Source organism: Strix aluco, chromosome 4, assembly GCF_031877795.1.
Source record: "Strix aluco isolate bStrAlu1 chromosome 4, bStrAlu1.hap1, whole genome shotgun sequence".
NCBI lineage: Eukaryota > Metazoa > Chordata > Aves > Strigiformes > Strigidae > Strix > Strix aluco.
The window spans coordinates 44,764,112-44,790,572 of NC_133934.1; the positions used below are offsets into that span (position 1 = coordinate 44,764,112).

At 37.4% G+C, this 26,461-nt stretch overlaps 1 protein-coding gene across 13 annotated transcripts in view; it reads right to left on the bottom strand.

The window, feature by feature from the left end:
• Positions 1 to 567: 567 nt before the first annotated feature.
• Positions 568 to 26,461, bottom strand: part of KLHL2 (kelch like family member 2) — a 62,930-nt gene continuing 37,036 nt past the window's right edge. For 7 of the 13 annotated variants that reach the window (XM_074822885.1, XM_074822892.1, XM_074822881.1 and 4 more), the window contains 10 exons: positions 13,511 to 13,620; positions 11,986 to 12,102; positions 10,871 to 11,020; positions 9,784 to 9,901; positions 8,945 to 9,142; positions 8,081 to 8,182; positions 7,013 to 7,141; positions 2,678 to 2,818; positions 2,372 to 2,515; positions 568 to 1,723 (listed from right to left, as the gene is read on the bottom strand). In XM_074822885.1, the coding sequence (XP_074678986.1) occupies positions 1,695 to 1,723; positions 2,372 to 2,515; positions 2,678 to 2,818; positions 7,013 to 7,141; positions 8,081 to 8,182; positions 8,945 to 9,142; positions 9,784 to 9,901; positions 10,871 to 11,020; positions 11,986 to 12,102; positions 13,511 to 13,620 (1,238 nt within the window). In that variant the 3' untranslated portion in view covers positions 568 to 1,694. The other 6 variants (XM_074822883.1, XM_074822882.1, XM_074822884.1 and 3 more) reach the window with 6 other exon arrangements.

Consider the following 26,461-nt stretch of genomic DNA (forward strand, 5'->3'; position numbering starts at 1 on the left):
CTCTTTTGGTTTTAGGGAGGCGCGGCCCTCGCGTTCGTGCCCAGCCTCAGCCGCCGTCAGAGCGCTGCCTGCGGCTGCAGAGGAGGGAGGGAGAGCGCTGGTGTCCAGGTAGCCACACTGCGGCTTCCTTGCTTAAGTAAATAAAACGACTGAAATACAAGGGTAGGTCACAGTAGCAATGGACCCCATTTCACTCGGTATCATACAACTACAAATGTACAAATAAAAGATCTAGTGAAACCCACTACCCTCAACCCACAATGCATCGTACAATACTAACAGTAAAATGTAATCATTTAATTTCAGCATTTGCCAAAAAAAATATTACGTAACTCTCAACTGTCACACTAATTTCACAGCTCTAAAGTTTTACTGGGACTTAAAGGCGGCCACTACCTTAACTAATTGAAAACCAAAGCTTTCAGGAACAGACCTGTGGCAAACCAGTGATATTTACATGACCAGTTCCTAGACCTTAATAATTCTTCTCAATTTGCTTGCATTCAGATCTTTAGAACAGCAGCTTCCCCCCCCCCCCCCAAAAAAAAAAAATCACTGATGTCAAGATTGTTTGATTTGAGACTTGTATTGAGAAACACAGGTTTTAAGCGACTTGTTGGCATTAGGAAACAATATACAAACTTTTATTTGAAGAAAATGTCTTAGATACGACAATAACTTTGGTCATGTTAAAAGGAGGCCATCCAAGAATGAATAAAAATGAGCTGCTTTATAAGCATGGCCACATACAGTATATTCAGATATTAGCTAATAGAAGCTAAGGTTACACGCATAAATAGGCCTTAGTACCATGCAAGTTCAACGCAATTTCATACATTCATTATAAATTTTCAGTTATTTTCATGCCAAATCACCTTTTGGATAAAAAGGTAAGAAAGTAGTAACATCTAAATGTGACCAAAATTGAACAGAAAAAAATCGTAAGTACAGACAACGTTTTTATTAAAAAGATCTTGAAATTACACCTGTTCAAGAAGTGTTATACCATCTCTGATCTCCTTCGGTGGGAATTAGTAGTGTTAAGCATTGTTACATATCAAAAAATACAACTCTGTTTTACAACATAGTACTGACATATTCAAAGTACTGTGCCAAATTATAAATAGTAAAATCAGGTTTTGAAGAATTTCAATAGAAAGCAACTTATGCTCACACAAACATATGCACATAGTATAGTCATGTAACAAAAGTTTTATAAAAGGAAACAAATTTACCCCATGCCAGCTTGAATTACTGAGGTGGGATTCAATACCTACTATGAAGACTGACAGTTCATTTCTTTAAATATATTTATTAGTCTCTGGAAAAAATAAGACAAAAATTTACTTTCACCAGAATACACACCATTCTTCACTGACAATCCGTTTCTCAGTCATGACTGACCTAAGTCGGTTCGTATGAAAGTGGCTTTTTTTTGAAGACCTTGCAATAAAAAAATGGTCCACTAGACTTCAAAAATTCAATCAGCTTCTGCTCAACCGCAGAATAATCCTACACATTGCTTCTACCTAGAGTAATCTTCATCATCTGTCATCTGTAATTGTAGACAGTCACATCTTCCACTGTGACTCAAGGTGCAGCTACAAGTAGAGAAGTGCTTAGATACTCAGTCACTTCAAATACACTTGAAGACTGCTTCTAGTGCATAATCAAGTTGAAAATCCTTTTACTGATCATAATGGTTTGTCAATAACTGTAACACCTAGAGTGAGGAAAAAAGGCATACATCTTTAGGTAGTATTTAACAAAAATTAAAAGAATATGAAAATAAAGTTTTAATATAATACCTTGCAACTAGCATAACATCAAAAAACTGCACCAGCATCAGTGTTCATATTTTCCCTAATTGCTCTCTGACAGAAAGTTGTCTGAATCAGTGCAAGGTTCGGAAAGTTTCTGTAACTTGAAAAAATTTGCCATTACTCAAGTTTACTTTCATTTTGGTATCAGTGAAATATATCCTTAACATTCACTTAAATAACTCATTTTAGAAACTGTAATTATTGAAGGAAAAGATTCCTGAAACAGTTCTTGTTTTCTAAATTTCAAATCCCAAGAGAACTTCAGAATTGGACCCCCGTAGATTGAGACAAATCTCTTGTTAAAAAAAGGAATCATCTTTCTGACTCACCACTTTCATGCTAAATCCCTTGAGTACAGTTTAATACCATTTTTTTCCTTGTAGTGAATAACTGTTTGAAGTCATCATTCAAAATGTACCATCAAATTCTTCATACCCATTCTAGTATCTTAGGTTTTACCTTAGACAGGACTTTGGATGCTTTATCAAATTTCTTATCCTAGCTGTTATACTGTAAAAAGTCTGTTAAAAAGTATCTGTGTGCATTACCTGCATAGCTCCTTCCTGTACTCATACAAGATGACACAACTGTCCATTTATCAGTTGTTGGATTATAATATTCCACTGTTGATAAATTACAGGAACCATCATCTCCTCCAACTACATACAAGAGACCATTTACAGCACAAACACCTAAAAAAAGATGGGAAACCAGCATGAAAATCAGAATTGGCTTGTTCACCCCATAAAAGCATGGTTTCTATTCTGCAACATCATGAAAGCAGCAGAAATACAGAAACATACCATTTACACCAAATGACATTACCACTATTTTAAAGTAATTGTTGTGTGTACCTGCATTCCTTCTGCACATGTTCATGTCTGCAACCTGCTTCCACGTACTGGCGACGGGATCAAACACTTCAACACTTTTTCTTACCAAAGGACCATCATGACCACCTACCGCATACAATAAATTGTTTAACACACCAACACCTGCGAACATAGGAAAATACTCAAAATTATGCAGAGAATGGTTTGACTGATATGAAGGAGAAACAACAAATATTATGTCCACTAACATAAATCCTCCATCCAGTCAATGTTAGGAACTATTTTAGAAAATATTTAGGTCAGGATGCATTAAAACAAAAAGACAGTAACTACAGCAAGACACTGATAAAATGTCTTGCACGCCCATCTACCATATTGCAGCATATAAAGACCAGAGCTGTTCTGCAACAGATTTAGAAAATTTTGGATGAAAAATGATGTGTGGGAAAATGAGGATTGTTGAAATTTAGGACTAATTAGAAGTGACAGTAAATGAGACAGTATGCTCAGCCAGCATAACGGAAATCTGACAAGATGATAAAGCGTAAGTGAATTTTTAGAACATAAAAACTGTGCAGTACGGAGGAGCAAAGCTGAATGGATAGACATTATACAATAGGGATGCTTCCACTGAAGTGTTGGAACACCTTGTAAACATATATATATAAAACAAAAGAAAACAGTTAGAGTGAGCACCTTCCTCCTCCAGGATTTGCGAAACTCCTTTGCTCCTAGGCTCCCCTTTCAAAAGTTTATCAATCTATAAGCTTGGGATGAAGGAATAAAGCTAGTCTGTATCTACTTACTAATTGGGCTGCACATATTGAAAAGATGGTAATAGAGGAAGCAGAAAGGAAGGCCCGTTTTGTTTATTCCTCAATTTATAATGCACTATTAGAACCCAAACATAATAGATTTCAGAAATGTAGAGGTTTTTTGCATTACAACTTACGAGTGATGGACCATAAAGACAACTGAGAAAAACACTACTGTGAAAGTACACTGGGAAATCTAATGTGTCACATTTAAGATTATTAAACTCAAAGCTGAGATAGATTTGTAAATATAGTTCTTAAAAGGGTTCCATGGAAAGGGCACTGCTTCAAATCATTAATAAAGAGAAACAGCAACTATGAATGAAAAAGATCAGTTCAGTCCTTCAGAGAAAAAAAAAATGCTGGGTTAAAAAAAAAAAAGAGAACCCTGAGACCTCAATAGCCAGCTGAAATATCTTTGAAAACATATCACTAATATTGTAGGGAAGAGCCATTCCTATATGGGGAGAAATAGCTGAAATAACTAAATTTTCTTATTAAAAAGACAGATTCTAATAATTAAATGAAGAGGGAAGAAAACATGGAAGAGTTAATTGGTACTACAAATCTGAAAAATAGCTTCTTAATAGGACACTGTTTTATAAATCATGCTATCTAATGCTTTATCAGTGATATTCACTACTAACATTTCCCCACATCCTTCCCAGTTAATTCCTTTTATTGCTATTATTTCTTGCTATCATGTCACAGTATAGGGTGACAGATTTTCTTTCTCCCACTCTGATCACACTTTATTAGGCAGGCTAATACAACATTCATCTTGTGTAGGATTAAACATTACAGAGCTAGGAGGGCGGATAAGATTTTTAGTTTAAATATGTGATGTGATGTAAATCCCCCCACCCAGGCTTTCTGTATAGTTACCGACCTTCCTTTTCAGTGTGTAGAGCTTTCCCCCTGCCACACTGAGATTTTTTCTTTGATAGTTCCTTATTTTTGATAATGTCTTCCGTTCCTCTTTGGTGCTTCATTTTCCCTTAATCCCACACCCAGTTTCCAAGTCCTACCTTATTTCTTGCTCCTTCCGTCTGTATCCTCTTGTTGCCGTCTTCCGAGTTCTCCTTTCTTTGTTATTTTTCTTCCCTGCCCATTTTTCAGGACCCTGTCTTACATCTCTCATCCCTCCCAAATGGCCTATATCTGGATCTGAAGCTCCTCATCCCAATATGTTGCTGGAAACAGATCTGTCCCTGTATTGATCAACTGAGCAGCAGTTGGTACTAAAGAAGAGTAACTGAGGGTTAACCTCTGAAGTTGCTTTTGAATGAAGCTGAAGCAGTAGGAACAGAAGAGACAGGCTTAAGTTCCTTGAGATGACCAGAGATCCAAAGATTTCAAACAGGAACAAAATTCTCTTTAGTTAGCACCCATACACTACCAGGACTACTGATCGCCAGCTGAAACAGTTCTGGTGGTTTTGGATATTTGGCCACTACAGCCAAGCTCAATCAATAGTCATAGTCATGATTTTCACATTACCACACCACCACCTCCCCCACGCACAAATATAATCTTCCATGTATTTAACAGAGTGGCACAGAAGTATGTTATTTTACTCAATTATATGAATCTGAAATAACTGACTACATTTACTTTTCCACTCCAATTTTTTTTTAATCAGAGGACAAGGTAAAAGGCAGCAGAGAGTTGAGTAAACACAGTCCTGAACTTTGGGACAAGGGGACGGAGGAGAGGGACAGAAAGATCCCAGTAGTTAGTGTATCTAAGGCACTAAATTTGAGAGTTGTAGAAGTAATTCAACATTTAAAAAAAAAAATCTGAAAATATCTAGTGTATAAATAGGCTACAAGCACAACAGTAGTTTGCAAAACCAGAGTATTTAAAATAAAAAAAGCTGAGATAAAATGGGTGTGCAGGCAGATTGCAAAATGAAGCTTTGTCACAACCCACCAACGCTATTTGTCTTTATAGAGATACTTGTAATTTGTCCATTTATTTATGTAAATATATTTTCCTCAAAACTTGCCAATATTAGACAGGAGTATGTAACAGTACCCTTACTGCCACTCTGGCCAGTTTTTAATCCAGAATTTACTTCCAAGATGCACAGACTAACAAAAAGTTTCACAAGACAACTATGTTTTCTTGAGATATAGCGCATCATGCTTCCATCACAGTTTTAGTTTAGAAACATGATCAAAACATTACTTTTAGCAATAAGAGACATATCTACTTGCTGATTTTCTAAGGGTGTAATGGAAGTATCACAAACTAAGTATCTTAATTTTAGTAATGATTTTAATATATTTCTTTCGAAATAATTTTAATTTAAACATCATTATACAGATTAAAAACTGTTCAGAATCAATAAAAAATAATGGAAAGATGAAAAGTTGGCATAACTGTTAATCATCTACTGAGCATACTAGAAGTCCATCCAGTTTTATTTGTAGCGACATATCTTCCAATTATGAAGCACATTAATGCAATCGCCAGTAGATCTTTGAAGGCTGTTGCTAAAAAGCACCATTGAGTACTTGGCAAAAAAGTGACTTAACTAAAAAAAATAAACACAGAAAAATAGTATCATGCAATTTGACTTGAAAAAGTCCATGGGAACGCATCTAGAGAAATAAAACAACTTCTGCAAGTTGAAAAAACCTGAAATACCAAAAGACAAATAGAGGACAGTGAACAGTAAATGAGTCCATAATATAAATAGATAATGAAAATGCTAAAATCAATTTGGAGCTGTGGAAGCATCATTTCATTAAACAAAAGCAGAATACCACAGGCACTTTTGATGTCTTTGAAGAGAAATATACATACTCAGAATCACAAGAAGGAAAAAAAATCCACAAAAAAAGTAAAGAAGGAATTTTTAAGATTATAAAGAAATAAATGGATATACCTTGGCTAAACGATATGGAAGGGTAACATGTAATAGCCTATACATATCCAAAGGATGTAAACACCCGGTGATGTGAAGAATTACTGAAGATGAAACAAAGGGTACATAAGTGGAAGTAATAGGATGAAACCAGTAATACAAACTTAAGAATGAACAAGGACAAAGTTTCCTGCAGTGAATCAAAATGCAGAACAAGTCCTCCAAAGAGGTGCAAATCTAGTCACAGTTTACATGTAAAGTCAACCTGAAAATGCTATTAGAAAAATCAGCCCTACACTGGCAAAGAGACGTCTTTGAAGAAATGACATTTTTTTCATCCTGGCCATGTAGATTTTGATACTTCAGTATTTAGGTGATATTAAATTGATTGTCACAATCCATGCATATTAGTCTGTATGTTAAAAACAGCAGAAGTTATGAGAAGAGGAATATGAAAAGTATGAAAAAGCAAGGAAAGATATTTATTATTAACAGACTGAATCTTACTCTGTAGGACAGTTTTATGTTTATAACCTGCAATATATCAGCCGTCTAAAACTAACACATTCCATTAAACTCAGACTTCAGCTTACCTTTTATATTTTTAGATACATTTTAAAACCACAAATTTGTTTGTTTTACAAGGATAGTTGATTCTTGTTCACTCACCTGCTCCACTCCGTCTAGTGCTCATTTCTGCAACATAGGTCCACTCATTTGTATTAGCATCATAGCATTCTACTGAACTAAGGCACTGACGTGATGCCCCATCGTAGCCACCAACAGCATACAGTTTACCTAGAAGGGTAACCAAATTTCTAATGCACACAGACTATACTGGTACAAGGCTGAGGGGAAGTCATCGTTCTCTGAACTAGCAACTAATCAGTATCTGTCGTCAATCAGTTATTGAGTTTCTATTCTGCGAACAGTTTAAGATAGTACACTATAGTTCTTGTCATTTTAGGATGGAAAAGGCAGCCAGCATCTAAGAAGAACAACGTCAGTCAAAGGGTTTTGAATTGCCTAGCTGTAATACAAAAGTACTTTACCCTGGTTTTAATTAAAAATTGTTCAAATCCAAGCTAATTCAAGTATGTCCAACACTGGAAGCTCACAAATATGCTTCCTAGAAACATCAAAAATTCAGATGAAAATTATTTGTACAGTCTGCATTTTCAGATCAGAAACAGCAGTGGTTCCCATGCAGTTAAAACGCATGCCTAAAACTGTTTTCACACTCAAGAGCCAAGCCCAGGTCTGCATTGTGCAAGTGACATCCAGGCTATTCACCACCAAACTGACTTGAAAGTCAGCAGTTTCCCTGGCAGTGTCCTTGAGATCATCCCCAGCATGCAACCAGCAAAGTCAGCCACAGGTAACAGAGTTAACAATACTGCAGTGCTACATCACTAAAGACCAATTTATAAGGTCATCACTTCACAGTAATCGGGCTCTCTAGCTTTGCTGACATGCCTAACCTAGAGCATGCATGCTTAGCGAGCTTTTCCTTAGTTGGTCCCAGGCACAACTGAAGGTCTGAAAAGAAATTTAGAACAACTATGCTAAAAAAAGCTGGTCAAAACCAAGTAGAACAATTATGTATTGTTCATACCATTTGAATTACAAGGTTGAACAAAAAGATGAATCTGAAGTATGTTTGAAAAGAGAGAAAAGGTAGGAGGGTAAAAGATTACATTCCCCCCCTCTTCTTTTTAATATCATTTGTCAACTTACCTCCAACAACACCTACACCAACACTACTTCTTCTTGTGTTCATTGGAGCTACATGAAACCACTCATTAGTCTTTAAGTTGTAAACTTCAACTGATGATAAACCTATGAAGACAATATAACATTATTTTCTCTATAAGTCTAGGTGGAACATACTGTCTACCTTCCAGAAAATTCTTCATATCTGAAAAATCAGATTATTTCATTTTAAGGACTATTAGTTACTGTGCAAAAGGCACAACTGATGTCCTTTAGATAGCCAATTACAGTCAACCCATTCTTGGTGTCTGAAAACAAGCAAATCAATAAAAGCTTTTGTGGAACTCTGAAAAATTCTTCCCTGGATTATTTTTTTCCTTTTAATTAATTCACTCTCTCTTACATATGCTTCAGTAATAGTTATTAAGGAAAAAGACCATCTCTGCACAAATGGTTTAATGCACCTGTGAAGAGAATGAACAGTGTTATGTCCAAAGCCGCTTCACAGGTCAGAAAAAGCTGTTTGTAATCCTATTTACAATATGTCAAAATGCAAAGATACACCTCATATGCAAACAGGACAAAAGGGACAGATAATTTTTCTGCTTACATCTTCCATGAGTTAAGGACTGTATGACTACAGAAGGAATACTGAAAGGGAACTTGTCAAAGATTCACTAGTCATTAAGCCTAAACTCTGAGACAGGAGCAAACAGTCCATTGTTCAGGTAGAAGGATGTGAACACTAAAGCACATTCAACACCACAAGATGCCAGGCTACCCTTATGCTTGGTTTCATCACAGCTTCCAGGAAAGAGATGTTCAAATTTGATACAATTACATCAAGAGTAGTCAAAGCTAATCAGCAGCATATAAAGGCAAAACTACCTGTACTCCCATCAAATCCTCCCACAGCATAAAGAAGGCCATTTAATACAGCTGCTCCCAGTGTGCTTCTCCTGTCTTGCATATTGGCAACACTTGTCCACTGGTCCTTCACTGGATCATAGGAATCTACTGTGCGAACTCTCAAAGAACCATTGAAACCACCAACAGCATAAACCATGCCTCCCATGTACACCATTCCTAGAGCAGACAAACAGGGAGGAAAGATGATCATTTTAGTCTCTTTGTCAATTAATTGTATTCCGTACTGTCCTAAGTAAGCAGATACTTGACACAATTTACAGTACTCACTACACTATCAGGCTTCTGACAGTGTCATAAAGCCACACTTCATTCAGATTAAGCACCAGAAATTCTGACACTTTTTGTTACTAATAGCTGACACTTCCGAATATCATGCTTGCTGAATTCCTTCTTGCTCAGATATATCAGCTGCTTTAAGATCACGTTTTTAGTATCAATTGGTCACTTCGTCACATTCTTAACCTCATTTAATAATAATAGGGTATTTTAATTGTAAAATTACTCATTACTATAATGCAGTAATATTTAAATTTCTTTATCCTCTGTGTCTATGGGACACAGTAAAGCAATTTATTCTAGAGATTGGAAACAGAAGCACAAATTAAGATCAAGTTATCAAGCTTGTATTGTTCCAGATTAGCTAGTAATTTGAATTTTAAGAATGATCACTGAAGTCAAGGCTTAGCCCTTCTCAGATAAATATCTTAAGTACTGTTCCAAAGAATATACAATGCTTTCTGCAGACACCTAAATTCTGAACCATTGCCAACCACAACAGAAAATTAAGCATCATTTACCTGCTCTACATCTTCTGGAAGGCAATTCAGCCACCTGATGCCAGCGCTCTTCTTTAAAATCATAGCATTCAACACTGCGAATTGCCTTTGGTGCCTGTCCTCCAACTACCATCATCAACTAAAAGGGAGATAAAAATATTAATTAATTGTTTGCCTATATGAGAGCACCTGAAAGATCAAAAAGTGTTAAAAATAAAACAAGCTTCTGTACAAGAACTAATTCAAGGATGGTTCTCCTAAAATAAGAAATCTGAGTCTTGCAAAATAGGTAAAATTCTTTTTTTTTTTTTTTAAACACACATGCAATTTGTAATCATTGTACAGAGGAAATTTCTGAGATAGAAATGCAGGAAGCAGTTAGAGTCTAGGTGGAGCTCCCATGAATGGGGCAGATCTTGCTGTATCTTCACATCCTACTCTGATCTCAGATAAGAGAATTCGGCATCTATGATGTTCAGTGGAACTATGACCATCCATCACAGAACAGCCTCATCTGATTCCTTTGAGAGAAATGTGCTAAACCTGCTGAATGGAATCTCCTATTCCAATACTGCAGTTGCCATGCTATGAGAAAACTTCTTTACTTCACTGGAAAGAAGATAATATCTGATGTTCTGTTTTCTTCTTCTAAAATGAACAAAAGACTATATTTAGCTAAAAATTGAACAAATGCCCAAACTTGGAAGCATCGGTCTTTGTTAGGGGTTTTTTTTGGTTGTTTTTTTTAAAAGAAACATGATTACCTCCTCTCTAACACCAGGCCTATATTTGTATATTTCTCAAATGCTGAAGAACTTACTAAAAGCCCTTTTTTTTTTTGGGGGGGGGGGGGGGCGGGGCGGGTCACAGGGGGAAGGCACAACACAGGACAACACTACACAGACAGGATGTAGGGAGGGTGGGAGACTAAAACATCTGTATCACAAGTAGTATGGAGTAGAAAGCTAATCACTTGTTATTTTTTTGTGATAAATAATTCTGGTATGAAAATTTTTAGTGGAACACCCCAAGTGATGGTCATGTTCTCAAGAAATTTGTTAAAATAGAGTTTGAAGAAATAAGTACATTGGAAAAATAAGGCTCTTACTTTTGGAAGGCTAGCAGGTGTTCTCAATTTTGTCCGAGTGCTTTTCATCAATGCTCGTTGCTCAGTTGGCAGCAAGTGATACTTCATAGCTTCAATGAGGTAATCTTTACAAGCACTGCTGTTCTTAACCAATATTTCTTCTTCAACTCTCTGTTTATTAATAGAAGTTTAACAAGGTCTGAGCATGTTAAGGAAGTAAAACACAAATAACAATCTGAAATGTAATAAAGCCTGTGTTATATCACACAAATGCAGATTACTCTGATTTTTTAGACTGAAATTTAACCACAGTTAGACACAAATTTATGTGATGGCAATATGCAGTCATTGAAAAAAATGCTGATTCTCCTAACTAGTAAGCAGAAGAAACAGTGTTAGGCAAGGTAAATAATTTCTTGAAGCACACTTCTTGACTTTTCAAATACAGAGAGTACAGAACACTTTGGGGGGAGGGAGAATAATTTAACAAACTAATAAACCATCCCTCAACAATAAGAAACCACAACAGCAAAACAAAACACAAAAACCCACAAGACACCCAAAAAACAACCGAAAAGACAACCCACATGAAGTGCAGGAAATTCATATCACAAAACCAGAATTTCTAAAACAAACACCTACCAACATGCTACTACACCTATTAAACAATGCTAATAGTGAACTGATATTTTCAATCTTAAATACTTGAGCTGATCTTATAAAATTTGAAAAGATATATTATATCTGAACCAGGTAAAGAATTGTTTCCTTTACCAGCAAGTCCTAACCAACTTAAACAATAGATTCAATTCTGAAACCTAAAATTCACTTACAAAAAGAAGTGTAGTATCAAATATCATATTAAAAATGAAAGCTAACCTGTTCTCAGCAAATTAAATCATTCAAATTACTAGTGTAGCATGACAAGTAGTCAGCCAAACAGATAAATAACTTGTATATGATATCCTCTGTGTGTGTGTATGCACATGCATATGTAATGGTGGCTGTCTGTTTATTTTTACTATCAGTAACACACTACATTACACTGTTGTTTAAATTTAAAATTATCCATCTAGCATTAAAAAAATAAGCTGAAATGTTCACATGCAGAAAAATTAGTATTCATTTTTGCTTACCTGAACTAAATATTCACGGGAAAGCAAAGGTAGCCGAACATGCTCCATCAGGCGTGCCATTAGCTCTTGCCTTACATCTTTGTCATGGTTTACCCACGCTATCACTGCTTCAAATACCTTCCAGGAAACAAACAAATGCGAGTCCCTTGACTTACAAATTCAGTAGTATGAAAATATCAGTGTGCCTTCAAAAACAGTTTTTTGCTTATATTAAAATTCCTAACATGAGAAAAGTCAACAGCAGTGACAGCTCCCATTATTTTCATATTTACCCACTACAAAATTCTGAAAATGCAGTAGCCAGTCTCTTTATATCACTCCTCTACTGGTGTTTCAAGGATAGCTACACTACACTGACAAAATGCACACAATAATTTCCTTGATACTGAAAATCCAATAAAACTAGGTAAACAAACACAGCAGCAGGGATATTACAATCCTCATACTTCTCCTTTCTTGGAAATCGACCTGCCACATCATCATTCAAATGATTTATTGTCACTGAGTCTTAGTAGGAGAAGCGATCCCAAGCCTAGTTTCTCTTCTATGGCACAGCAGCTCATCATACACTAGAGCATTAAAACCTTAATTATACATCACATGTATCAAAATCAAAGTGATAAAACCCGACCTTCAGGGTATTATAGGCACGGCAACATGACTTTCCTAGTTGCAGTTTAAGCAGATAGTTCCTAGATTCAAAGTTTCAAAAAGGTTTTAACACAAAACATTACCTAGCCATACAAATCAGCATTCAAACATGCTTTTGAATACAGTTTAGCCTCACTTGAACACAGGTGTTAGTACAGCTATATACTTCTTGGAAAAAAGAAAACCAACATATTTTAAATTGATCACAACTGGATTCAAAATGAATACATCTACAACCTGAAAACCATTAGAGGTTTAAAGAGGTGAACTGGGCTCACTGAAGATCACAGAGTTTCAAAAATACCTTTAAAAGAATGAGATCTAGCTAAAGGTGAGCCAACACGTATTTAAACTCAAGTTTGGTTATACCAAGCTATAGCCATCTCCTTTGCAACCCACATCTGTTCAGTTAGGCTAAACAGCCCACATATTACATACAGAGTTTTAACACCTTTGTGGGACTGCTGATGTTAAAAGTTAGATAGCATATACTTGCTCTTCAAACTACTATTTCTGAGTTATTTATACCTTGGTAAACCAAACTCCTGTGTATGTGACTCACAGCATGTGTTCTGCTTGAAAATGTGGAGGAATTTCCATTTATTTTAGTTTCCATATTTTCAAAGAACGAAGAGTTATGTGATTTTAATACCATTTTAGGATTTTTAAGAGTTGAGATTAATTTTCAACATCAGACAGACAAGACTTTTGGGAAAAATTGTTAACACTGTGGGGAAAAATCATTTAAACATGAGCACAATACATGCCTAATTTCACTGAGGAAACAAAGAACGCACCCAAACAAGCGTACAAGAGCAGCAAGAGCTCTCTCACCCAAATGATAAAAAGAATACTGGGATACAGATGGTCTTACCTTCTCTTCTGAGGCAATTGTGAGTTTGTCACTGGATATAAGACTGCACACCTGCTCTACACCAAGATTGAGGTATTCTTCACTAAGTACGACATCAGAAAAGTGCTGTTCTGTTTGGAGGAAAAGTAGTACTCTAACATACAGTGCTAAGTGTATCCCAAAACAAGCATTAAAGCAGCAGAGGAAAAATAGAGGAAAACAAGTCAATATGCATGCTATTTTGTTGTATCTAGAAGCAATACATTAAAACATTTTACATAGGTAAAAGCTTGGTCTCACAGAGTTTAAAGATTCTTGAAAATAATTGAAATATTAAAACACACTATACTAACAGAAGCAATCATATCAAAATTAACGTTTTCATCATTGCTTCATCTCAGTACTTGTCCTTGACAATTACTTAAATATCACTTTGCTATCTTCGTACACATAAATACAGCAAAAAAAAATTCCAGAAAAAGAATATGCCCTCTACACTGCTGACAAACATGTTTTAAATCTGCAGTTCAACATGAACAATGGCTGATTCATTAAAACTATCTATCAGTTTTGCACTCTAATGTAGGTCAAATTAAACAGGTCTGGATCCTGTTGCACCTCTCAGAGCTTCTCCAAGGTCATAAAAATATGACGTATCACAATCTCTACAATGTGTATAAGATGTGTAGCTTTTCCTCTTTTTTTTAATGCCTCAACTTAAAGTAATCAAAACTGACAAAATTCAATGTTTTGGTTGTAGAGCCATTTATCAAGTTGTCATTCAGTTATTCAGTTGTCCTCTCCCTTCCTTAATATTGCTTTTTTAGCCATTCAATTGCTTAAAAAGTAGCTCCTTCCAGTTAACTCTTATTTTTCCCCTCTTCAGCTATTCTTAACAGAAGTTAGAAAGGACAACTGTTACTGGGAATTTAAGAATTCACTAAAAATTAGAACAAGTGAAAAAAGGTCAAACATATTCAAACTAAAGAACTTTTTAAAGACTTTTCTATCACTCCACTAGTGCTACTATAGTTAAGACTCTGTGTTTGACAAACTGTCTTAAGCTGTTCAAAAAAGTTAAAGAATGCTGAATGCTTCCAGATCAAGAAGTCTAAATTTTTCAGGTCAACTTTCCACAGTACAACAGCTTTTTTTGCACTATAATAAAGATTAGAGAGCATAAAAAAATAAATTTAACACAGTATAATTACTGTCTTTTATCTAGTTTGGCATCCTGTTCCTTGAAATGGGCAACACAAATTGCTTCAGACAAAAGTTCAAGAATATGTATGAAAAGTATAATAAAACCTCCTCCCATAAAGGTCTTACTATAACCATGAAAGATTAGAGATTTGTAGACAGAAGGATATTTTACCTTAACCACATTTTACTAAACGTTGAGTTTAGTGAGATACAGTCTAGTCCCCTTAAATCCTGTTAAATTGTTGACTTTAATACCTTCCTACAGTAATAATGCCACAGTATCACTGAACAAAAAGCTCCACATCTAAATTTAAGACCTAGTTTACCATTAATCAGTTTCCAATTAATATCCCTATGTTCTAATACTGAATATGATGATAGGGAAAGCTGCAACCTGTCTACTCAAAATCATTCATTATTCTATATTCCTTTTCAGCCTTCATCTCTATTTAAAGTAGACAGTCCTCACCTTTTCAGTCCCTCATCCTACCAGCCTCTTTATTCATGCAGTCATCATCACTACAAGTCCCTCCAATTCTGCAGCATTCTCTTATGATGGATGCATAGTGTTTTCTGCCATATTTCAGGCAATGGGAGAGAAAGGATGAGGAGAAATACTAAATACTATTGATTTTTGTAACACAACCATTACTTTTCCACTCCTTACAAATCTTTATCTCTTATGTTTGCTGTTCAGGCTACAAATATGCAGTTTAAGCTGAAGTAGAATTTTCTGAGGTACACTTATTGAAATAAGTATCTGATTAATTTTACTATTTGCATATGGTAAACAGAAATTGAGAAAGGTAATTTGCATAAGTTAGTTTTATGATAAACTCAAAATTTCAAGTGACAGTGCCACAAAGCAGCCTGACTGACTGTACTCAGAGGCTGAGTTAGGAAGCAAGCAGAAAGGGGAGGCAACACTCATCTAAACCTCAAACAAATCTGAGGTTCAGATGCCTTGTTCATCTTTCCCTCAAGAAAGCTGATCCAACAGTGTATCACAGCCAACAGAATACACTTCATAAACTAGAAATACCCAGTTGATCTTATAGACTCATATACAAAAGCCTTGCTTTTTAAAAGTTGATTTTGTTTTATGGCATGCTCTAAATAGAAAGAGATCTAGCCTCTAAAGCAGAAGAGTAAAAGTTGAGAATTTTCAAAGTAATACAATAAATGTGAGGCTGTCTTCTCTTTTCGTGCTAGGAGGAGAACTGTAGAAAGACATCTGAAAAAAACAGACAGTACCTGAACAAAAACTAAGACAATTTTACCAGATGTCAGAGTCTGTGCTTAAAGCATAAAATAAGGCACATGGCCAAGAGAAGAAAGAGTGGAAAAAAAAGAAGAAATTAAAACAAACTACTCAGTCAATATCTGAAAGCTCAGGTCCTCAAGCAATACCTGAAAATGAATCCTCAGCTGAATGAATTACAGAAAAAAGAAATAGGAGACTAGATTGCTATATAAATTTTATTCATCAAAAAAAGAGGTAAGGTGAAATCACTTGTCTCTTAAGAACCAGATCTCTTGTTGTCAAGGAGACCATCCTAAATGATTGATAGATAACCTTTTGGCAGAAGCCAACTGAAATTACAGCTAAATGGATTATTCAAAATAATTAGAAACTGAAAAAGAACAAGGAAATGCAAAAACACCACTTAAATCTGCCAACGGCAATTTATCTAAAGCTATTCAAGTGTTAAGACAGAAGGCATTATTTTATTATATATAAAACTATATGCTTATGAAATGCAAACTTTCTGCTTCCTTTTAATATGGTTATCAGCATCTTTGAAATAATATGATTCTGTATGAAGAGTTCCAAAAAATCCCACTTAGATCCTCTTTTCCCAATAGCTGAGAGAAAAATAGTATTGGTTTTTTTTTTTTTTTCCCCCCTTCTGGATTAGGATTTGTATTATTCCATACTATTGCTCACATCCTGAAAGCTTTGATAATCAGGAGATACTAACATCAAACATCATGAAACTTACAATATGATAAAATGTTTCATGCATCTGTCCCCTGCAAAATCTCAAACTAGCTTGGTTTTTATTTGTTGCATTAGGTAACATGCAACTATCTTCATGAACATCTCCTAGATAAGCAAACAGGTAGAACCATCAGGCTGGAATTTTTCATGAGAGAATAAAATACTTATTTTTTCCAAATCAGAATTTTCCACAGTGTGCAACTTTGACAAATTTGTATTGGAATCCTGCCCCACTTCTTGCCACTTTACCCAAGCACTGAAGCCAGCTGGCTCCAGAGTCAGGCAGCCTGGAAACAAGCTGGCTTAGTAGCTGCAGAGGCTTGGCTCCCAAATTCCCACTTCCTAAGCAAGTAGAATCCTACTTCTGTATTATTAAAACTAAAATCTGCCTTTGAAAAAAAAAAATCCCTTCCATTTTAGGACACTTCTAAAATATCTGTTCCAATTGCATATGAAAAACAGATTTTCACATTTTCGCAACAGATAGAGACCGTTTCTATCTGAACAGCTAAAGAACTGTCCTTGTCTGCCCTGTACCAGTAGGATGGGAAGCTTCAGGGACAAACTAAAAAGACAAAAGGGAAGTTCTTAACAACCTGAAAGGGTATACTAAGAAAATGTTTGGAAGTACAATAAACGGTGCCAGCATGGAGAGCACAGGAAGATAATAAGAGCTGTAAACGTCCCACCTTTTGGTATTTTTCATTACAAGTCTGGAGATGTGTATTATACATACACATCACAGCAGTAAGCACTTGACCTACCTCTTATGGAGCAGATCATCCTGAGTGCCATCATGTGGCACGTACAGGACATCCAGATGATCAGGCCCAGTCAGCATGGGTTTATGAAAGACAGGTCCTGCTTGACAAACCTGATCTCCTCCTATGACAAGGTGACCCGCTTATTGGATGAGGGAAAGGCTGTGGATTTGTCTACCTTGACTTTAGTAAGGCCTTTGACACTGTTTCCCACAGCATTCTCCTGGCGAAACTGGCTGCTTATGGCCTGGATGGGCACACGCTTTGCTGGATAAAAAACTGTCTGGATGGCTGGATCCAAAGAGTTGTGGTGAACGGAGTTAAATCCGGTTGGTAGCCGGTCACAAGTGGTGTCCCCCAGGGCTCAGTACTGGGGCCAGTTCTGTTTAATATCTTTATCAATGATCTGGACAATGGGATAGAGTGCACCCTCAGTAAGTTTGCAGACAACACCAAGTTGGGTGGGAGTGTTGATCTGCCTGGGGGTAGGAAGGCTCTACAGAGGGATCTTGACAGGCTGGATTGATGGGCCAAGGCCAACTGTATGAGGTAGGAGAAGGCCAAGTGCTGGCTCCTGCACTTGGGTCACAACAACCCCATGCAACGCTACAGGCTTGGGGAAGAGTGGCTGGAAAGCAGCGGAAAAGGACCTGGGGGTATTGGTCGACAGCTGGCTGAATATGAGCTGGCAGTGTGCCCAGGTGGCCAAGAAGGCCAATAGCCTCTGGGCTTGTATCAGAAATAGCCAGCAGGACTAGGGAAGTGATCATCCCCCTGCACTCAGCACTAGTGAGGCCACACATTGAATCCTGTGTTCAGTTTTGGGCCCCTCACTCCAAGGAAGATACTGAGGTGCTGGAGCATGTCCAAAGAAGAGCAATGAAGCTGGTGAAGGTTCTGGGGGACAAGTCTTATGAAGAGCAGCTGAGGAAACTGGGGCTTAGTCTGAAGAAAAGGAGGCTGAGGGGAGACCTTATTGCTCTCTACAACTACCTGAAAGGAGGTTGTAGTGAGGTGGGTGTCAGTCTCTTCTCCCAAGTAACAAGTGATAGGACAAGAGTAAACAGCCTCAAGTTGTGCCAGGTGGGATTTAGATCGGATATTAGGAAAAATTTATTCACAGAAAGGGTTGTCAAGCATTGGAACAGGCTGCCCAGGGAAATGGTTGAGTCACCATCCCTGGAAGTATTTAAAAACATGTAGATGTGGTGCTTAGGGACATGGTTTAGTGGTGGATTTGGCAGTGTTAGGTTTACAGTTGGACTCGATCTTAAAGGTCTTTTCCAACCTAAATGACTCTATCCAAAAGGCATATAGTCATGATGGCCATAAAGATATGGACACTTAACTTTATATTTTTCAATTACATAGGAAGGAAAGCTACATCTGAAATCTGTACAACACATTTTATGCTATAAACATCTGTGGATTAATTCACAAACACTATTTCACTCATTTATATACCTACAGTCAGACCTTTTTGTGGCTTAATTGCCTTTACTAAATAGAATAAACAAGTACAGAAGCAAAGGTCTGTTGAAGTTCCTTCAGATTAAAACTTTTCAGAGAATCATAACCCATATTCTCCTTTATGTGTATGACATTGTTGAAGACTGCCTAAATTTCTGTTCCACCATTAATAGGCTTCAGTCATTTTCTAACCTTTTTGAGGTGTTCCAGCAGCTGATAACATTTAATAATTTAATTTTCAAAAACTTTTTTAATATTTTGTACACTTTCAGAAATCTCCCACAGATCTTCCCAAAGCCACATTAACATGTATGAAAAACATGGCCAGAGCTTATCAGTACCAGAAGCTGCAGCTAGAAGGGGGGAAAAAAAATCTCATATTTCCTAGATCTTTTCATAACAGTAATCCAATGTCTATGAGATGTGAAACAAAACATCACAATCAAATATCTTGAGTGTCATAAGTGTCTTTTGTCTGGTTTAGACCAACTATTTCTATTCCACAAAACAGACGATTATATCTATTTTAATAAACTAAATGGAGTACCTGAATCTTTCTGATGTGATAATGCTACAAAACCAGCTGGAACCTTCCAGAAATGTAGCTTCTTTCTAAACTAATAATGTCTTGTTTTATAGCAATGGAGAGCATGAGAGCTTGGAAAGATCTGAGCCTTACATTCACTTAAAAGAACAATGACAATTTCTCAAGCAGATGAAAGAAAAACATTTAGCAAGAAATAGTTTTTAAACTATTTTCTTGAAATTACTACACGTTGTAGTTTTTTGGCTTGGGACAAAAACTCTTTGCTAATAGCCTAACACAAGGCACTGATCAAGCAGGAACCCAGCCTTATTATAGACAGACACACACAAGCTCTGGCACAGTTGGAGAACCAGCAGAAGCTATACATTGCAGAATCAGATTTAAAATATATATATATATATATATATAAAATTTACTTGTCAATTTTATGCTTAAATAACTGCTTTGAGAACACCATGAAATTCATAGCAGCCAAGGTAACAGCAATGTAGCAACAGACACTGCTACTCAGAATAGAATCATAAGAACGATTCTCTTAACTATGTCCTTTCAATCTCATGCATACGAACGTACACATGCATGCTTCCAAGTCTAGTCAGGGCTCAAAGATTTAAAAGCAGAGCACCAGAATCGAGAACGCTGTATCCCACAGTTAAGTGCAATTCCCACTTCACAACACATCCTAAGATCCCCTAACAAAAGTTTCTTCAACATATCTTCAGCACGGTGCTAAAAGCCAAGAAGGTTTGCTGAGTAAAGCTCATCCTCAAAAGACACTTATTCCACAGGTAATCCAATGTTTCCAAACCCCGCACCAGCCTATGCAGTGAGTGGAAGTATATTACTATTCTTTGGTCACAGCTAAGAAATATGTCAAGGCCTAAGCACTCAGCAAGTGTCTTTCCAGTCCGAAATGGCATACCCCTCTTCATTAAAAGGCTTTACTGATCTATCTTCAGGTTGTACATAACATTATGACAACTATAAAACACACCCTATTCCAGGAAACATTTTTATTTTGTGAACATCCTTCAAGACTATGTATAATGTATCCCAAACTAAAACTGAGGGCAGACTACCAGCACTCATGCCACATACTCTCTATAGGAATCCTCACACAAGAAGGATGAGAGGCCTCAGCTGTACGCAGCCCCTGACTGTGCAAGCGTAACAAGACCTAGAGAAGGGTTGCTTTCTAGAACATCACAAGAACAGGTAGCATCTCAAAGTTGAACTGCAACAGAAGGTCATTCCAAGTAATCTCTATGAATTGCCCACTATTTTCAGATCTCTCCACAGGCATCATAGATGCATATAAATAAGTATCCTAAACTACAGAAATTTCACACTCTGCTACAGGAGGACCAACCCCACCACAGAATTATGAAGCTCCAGTTTTAATGAAGGTGGGGTTTCTACTCCCACTGGAAGGAAGTTCCAGAGTTTCACTTTTCTAATAACTTCAGATCTACATCAGCATCCATTTGTTTTTATGCTACCATTGTCTATTAGCAAAAGTATCTCCCTGCCTCTTTTTCCTAAACATAATAGCAAGCATAACAAAATAAAGACTGGGAGAAGTTAAACATCCAAATGCTTTTCATTTTCTCTAGCAGACAAATATTTTCAGTGATTTTTTTAATCTAATAATCCTCTTCTGTACTTATTCTAGTTTTTGAAGCCTTAATCCCAAAATGTCTGCCTCTGGGAGTTCAGCTGTCTGTGACACAAGGCCTAATTCTGAAATGGCACAGCCACGTATCTTTGGTTCAGACTTTTGAGAAGACTTGTTCAGTTGTAAGAAAAAGCCCGACAAAGTACAAAGAGCCATTTGAGATAAGAACAGGGGGAAAAAGAAGCTATGATGGCTGAGATACAGGCAATAAGAAGCTTGATAATTCAAGAGGAAAAACATTGACCTGAAAAGGTATAAAACTGTGCAGAAGAAAACAGGGAATCAGCAGACAAATCCAGCAAGACTGATGAGCAAGGAGAAATGAATGCCAACTCTTCCTCCCTGGGTGCTTTTACCAGGAGTACTGAGCATGCCACTGCTCAGCCTAGTAACTTGCAAGTCCCGGCAAGGACCAGCAAATAGCTTCCTTCTCATTTTCACTCATTTGTATCCTGCTTGCAGAGTGTCTCTGAGAACAGCAAAGGATGCCTGAACAAAATAGCCCTGAGGGAAGGTTACAAGTTGGACACAGTTCCTGTACTCTCAAACACATTTAGCAAATACTGCACTCAAGGTCTTGCCAGGGTGTTAGATTTTATATTTCTAGGAAATAATCTATATAAATATTAGCTTCAGCTACTAAATTGAACAAAGATTCTTTAGGAGTAACTGAAGTAGTTTAGAATTATTATGGCATAGTCAGAATAGAAGTTGGAAAAACGAATTCAATATTAAACAACAGCTATATCAAAAATGTGTTCCCTAAAATATTAAATATCTGAATATTAACTCTAGTTAATAAATGTATACGTTGCTTCCTATTGCAGAAAAGGTCAAAAATATGATAGCTTTTTGGATTTGATATTATATTACTCAAAGACAAAAAGTTTTAATTAAACTTTTTGTATAATAGTCTAAATACAGTTATCACAAAGTCATTCAGTCACATACTGTGGCAGGTGCACCCGCCCAATGAAAGCAGAGCTTCTTGGCTGCTGAAATGTGGCAGCTCCTGACTGCCTTTGTTCTCAAGGCCTCATGGTAGTCGGGACCTTTGGCCAATGGGAGCCACTATTGACTACAGGTCAGATTTGGCCTGGGTATAAATAAAGTCCCCTTGGGGGAGCCATTTTGAGCTTGTCCCCTGGAGCAGCATGCTGTGGTTGAGGACTCTCCCCTTGGGTTGGGATGCTGCCCAAGGAAATTCCTTAAGGTGCGTTGGGTCGGGACGCTGCCCTGAGCAGGTCCTCAAGGTTGAGAGCCCTCACTTATCAGGTGAGTGATAAAGCATTTTGGGTTGCCGTTAAACCCTAGGGAGTGGGGCTTTGTTCTGCATTTTGGGTTGCCATTAAACCCTAAAAAGTTGTTCTGTTCTCCTCTCACAGACATTCGAACCTGTAATTTATGGAGAGCTAGTTAACTGTATTAATAATTAATTTTTTTATGTTTGGTGGTTGGCTGTTTATTTGAGAGCATCTGTAACACATACACATTAGAACTTCTCCAGTAAGGTATGCATTACAAAGCTAGTACTTTCAAAAACAACCTGAATAGCTTTTGAATTTTTAAAAATTGATATATAAATAATTTGAATACAATTTCACTAGACTAAAAACATCTGAGTATGATTGATTTGTATACCTCAGTTTCACACTTAACACAGTAACAAAGGATTCTGTTGACAGACACCTAATATGAGTTTGCTGCATTTATGTTTTTTCCTGAAATATCCATTCTTGATAGAAATGCTATAATCTCCTGGAAGTGGGTAAAAAAAAAAAATCTATACTGGAAAACAGATTTTCTAGGAATTAAGGCAACTGAATGCATTCATCAAAATCCTTCTTTTTATGAGGTCTAAACTTATTCAAGATAATAAAAGGCCTATTATTTGAACCTAGACATATGAATTGAAGCACTTAGTGTTCTATTTCAGGGAAATCTTCAGTTTTAACTCTGTACTAATTGTTAATGATGCTAATTTGTCACTGTACATTTTCAAAAAGTTATGAAAAGCAATAGAAGCATATGAAATTTTTCTGCAGCCTTATCGGGATATTTAGTTTTTAATTCTCTTTTCTTTATTGCTCTCATACTAAGCCTGACAGAGTGCTAAGGATTAAGGAATGCAGCAATGCAATGAAGTAGCTCACACTCTGACTATGCACAGCATATTTATCTTAAGAGTAAGAACAGAGTGTGCATTGCTTTAAAATTCACCACACAGATATGGCAAAAACACAGTAGGAGTTGAGCTGGCAGCTCATGGTACAGGCCAGCAGGACTCCAAGAATCCAGTGACAAAAAAGGAAGCATAGACAAAGAAAGTGCTTTCTGGAGGAATTTGACTGAAATGGAAGATGGTTTGATTACAGAGGAAAGAGAAGGTTAGTTCCACGCACAAAAGTAGTAGAGAGAGATACGAAATAGAAGAATCAAGTGAGGGTAATTCTGCTGAACTGGAAAAGTCAAGGATGAGAGGCTGGAATTTGATTCGGGGGAAAGGCAATATTGCAAGAGTAGTAAAATTACCTTAGCAGACAGAGAGGAAGTTATGGCAGAGATAGATTTACATTGCAGCAAAAGGGAAACATGACGTAGAACAGATTTGGTAGGGAAGGAAGAAACAAAATAGAGGAACACACAACTGAGTAGTTGAGAGTAAATGGCGGAGGAGAGTTAAAGTTGTCAGGTTTGAGAACCTGAATGACCAGAACAACACTGAAGTCACCAGTGACAGAATAATACAGGAAGAAGGGAAAAATGTTTAGACAGAAAGCAATTCAGTTTTGCTGAACCTGAAGTAAAAATGAAACATCCAAGATACACTGAAAAGACAGGAAAAGATCTGTGACCAGGCAGACAGTGCAAGCTGCATGTTAGGAGGCATACCCGAGAGTCACTCTCAACCTCTGACAACCCATGACTTCTGAATTTCCAAATAAATTTGTCCTACTCTCTGAATGTTCGCTGCCCAGGCTCTAATCAAAATATACTACTTTGCTGACTAGTAAGTTAAGCCCTATAAAAGAAGTGGTTTTGTTCACTACAAAAACTTCCATTAAAAAGTAATTCCTCAATGTAACATCTTCTGTCTCAACTCAAACATCAAGTCCCCAAGGCACTCTACACACAAAAGGACAGTAAGATCATTGCTACCTGAACAAATTAAAAGCCTTAGTTTTGGTTACAGTGTTATGCTACAAACTTACACAATGTTTTGTTTGCTTTTTAGTAATCTAAATTTTGCAACCTTTTTGGCATCAAGAGCAGTCAAACAAGGTCTTAATCCATTATGTTAAAAATTATCCATTTAGTAATACTCTGTCTGAAACTACGTGTATATCAGTTTCCAACAGCAGAAAATGTATTTTGAATATAAAGAAAAAAAAGGGATTTTAGCCTTCACAGAATCGTACAAATGTAAGCTAGAAAGAACTTAAAATCATCTAGTTTTGCACACAGGCATGATTTAGATCAACCTAAATCAAAAGTTAGTCTAATCAGTTTTTCTAAAGTTGCCTAACAGTGGAGAGTCCGTAACTTCCACAGACAGCATACCTGATCTGTGTTACTTTTAGAGTTAGATTTTTCCTTAATATCTGAAACGACTTTAAAAATACCTCACAAGTTAAGCTTATTCATTCCTTTTCATCCTCCTAGCCCTTTAGTTTCTTGACTGAAAGGACTCCCTTCTCTCACAGTCTTTGTCATAGGTCAGCCTGTTTTCTTAATATATTCATGTTAGACTTCCTTGGATTGACTTCAGACTGTTTGCACCTATCTTAAAGTTTGGTTCAGCTTTTTTCATAGAATCATAGAATGGTTTGGTTTGGAAGGGACCTTAAAGATCATCTAGTTCCAACCCCCCTGCCACTACACCAGGTTGCTCAAAGCCCCATCCAACCTGGCCTTGAACACTTCCAGGGAGGGGGAATCCACAACCTCTCTGGGCAACCTGTTCCAGTGTCTCACCACCCTCACAGTAAAGAATTTCTTCCTTATGTCTAACCTAAATCTACCCTCTTTCAGCTTAAAACTGTTCCCCTTATCCCTGAAACAGTCCCTCCCCATCTTTCCTGTAGGCCCCTTTTAAGTACTGGAAAGCTGCTATAAGGTCTCCCTGGTGCCTTCTCTTCTCTAGGTTGAACAACCCCAACTCTCTCAGCCTGCCCTCATAAGAGAGGTGCTCCAGCCCACTTATTGTCCTCATGGCCCTCTCGCTCCAACAGGTCCATGTCTGTCTTATATTGGGGGCCCCAGAGCTGGACACAGTACTCCAGGTAGGGTCTCATAAGAGCAGAGGAGGGGGAGAATCACCTCCTCGACCTGCTGGCCACACTTCTCTTGATGCAGCCCAGGATATGGTTGGCTTTCTGGCTGCGAGTGCACATTGCTGGCTCATGGTCTTCCATCCACTACTACTCCCAAGTCCTTCTCTGTAGGGTTGCTCTAAATCCACTTATCTGTAGCCCACAATACTGGACTGTTGCCCACAATACATGCCTGTATTTGTACATGAGATTGCCTTGACCCATGTGCAGGACCTTTAACTTGGCCTTCATGAGGTTTGCACAGGCACACCTCTCAATCCCTCGAAGTCCTTCTGGATGGCATCCCTTCCCTCCAGCATGTCAACTGCATCACCAAGCTTGGTGTCATCGGCAAACTTGCTGAGAGCGTGCTCAATCCCACTGTCCACGTTGCCAACAAAGATGTTAAACCATCTCCTGAGGAATGCCCTCGTCACTGCTCCCCACTTGGACAGGGAGCCGTTGACTGTAACTCTTTGAGTGTGACCATCCAGTCAATTCCTTATCCACCAAGTGGTCCATCCATAAAATCCATGTCTCTCCAATTTAGAGACAAGGATGTTGTGCAGAACAGCATCAAAAGCTTTGCACGAGTCCAGGTAGATGACGTCAGCTGCTCTTCACTTATCCACCAATGCTGTAACCCCGTCGTAGAAGGCCACCAAATTTGTCAAGCATGATCTCCCCTTAGTGAAGCCATGTTGGCTGTCACCAATCACCTTATTTCCCATGTGCCCTAGTGTAGTTTCCAGGAGGATCTGCTCCATGATCTTGCTGGGCCGAGAGGTCAGACTGAATGGCCTGTAGTTCCCTGGGTCTTCTTATTTTTCCTTTTTACAAATGGGGGTTATGTTTCCCCTTTTCCAGTCAGCAGGAACTCCATCAGACTGCCAAGACTTCTCAATTAGGATGGATAGTGGCTTATCCACTTCATCTGCCAGTTCCCTCAGAACCTGTGGATGCATCTCATAAGGTTCTATGTACTTGTGCCCCTTCAGGTT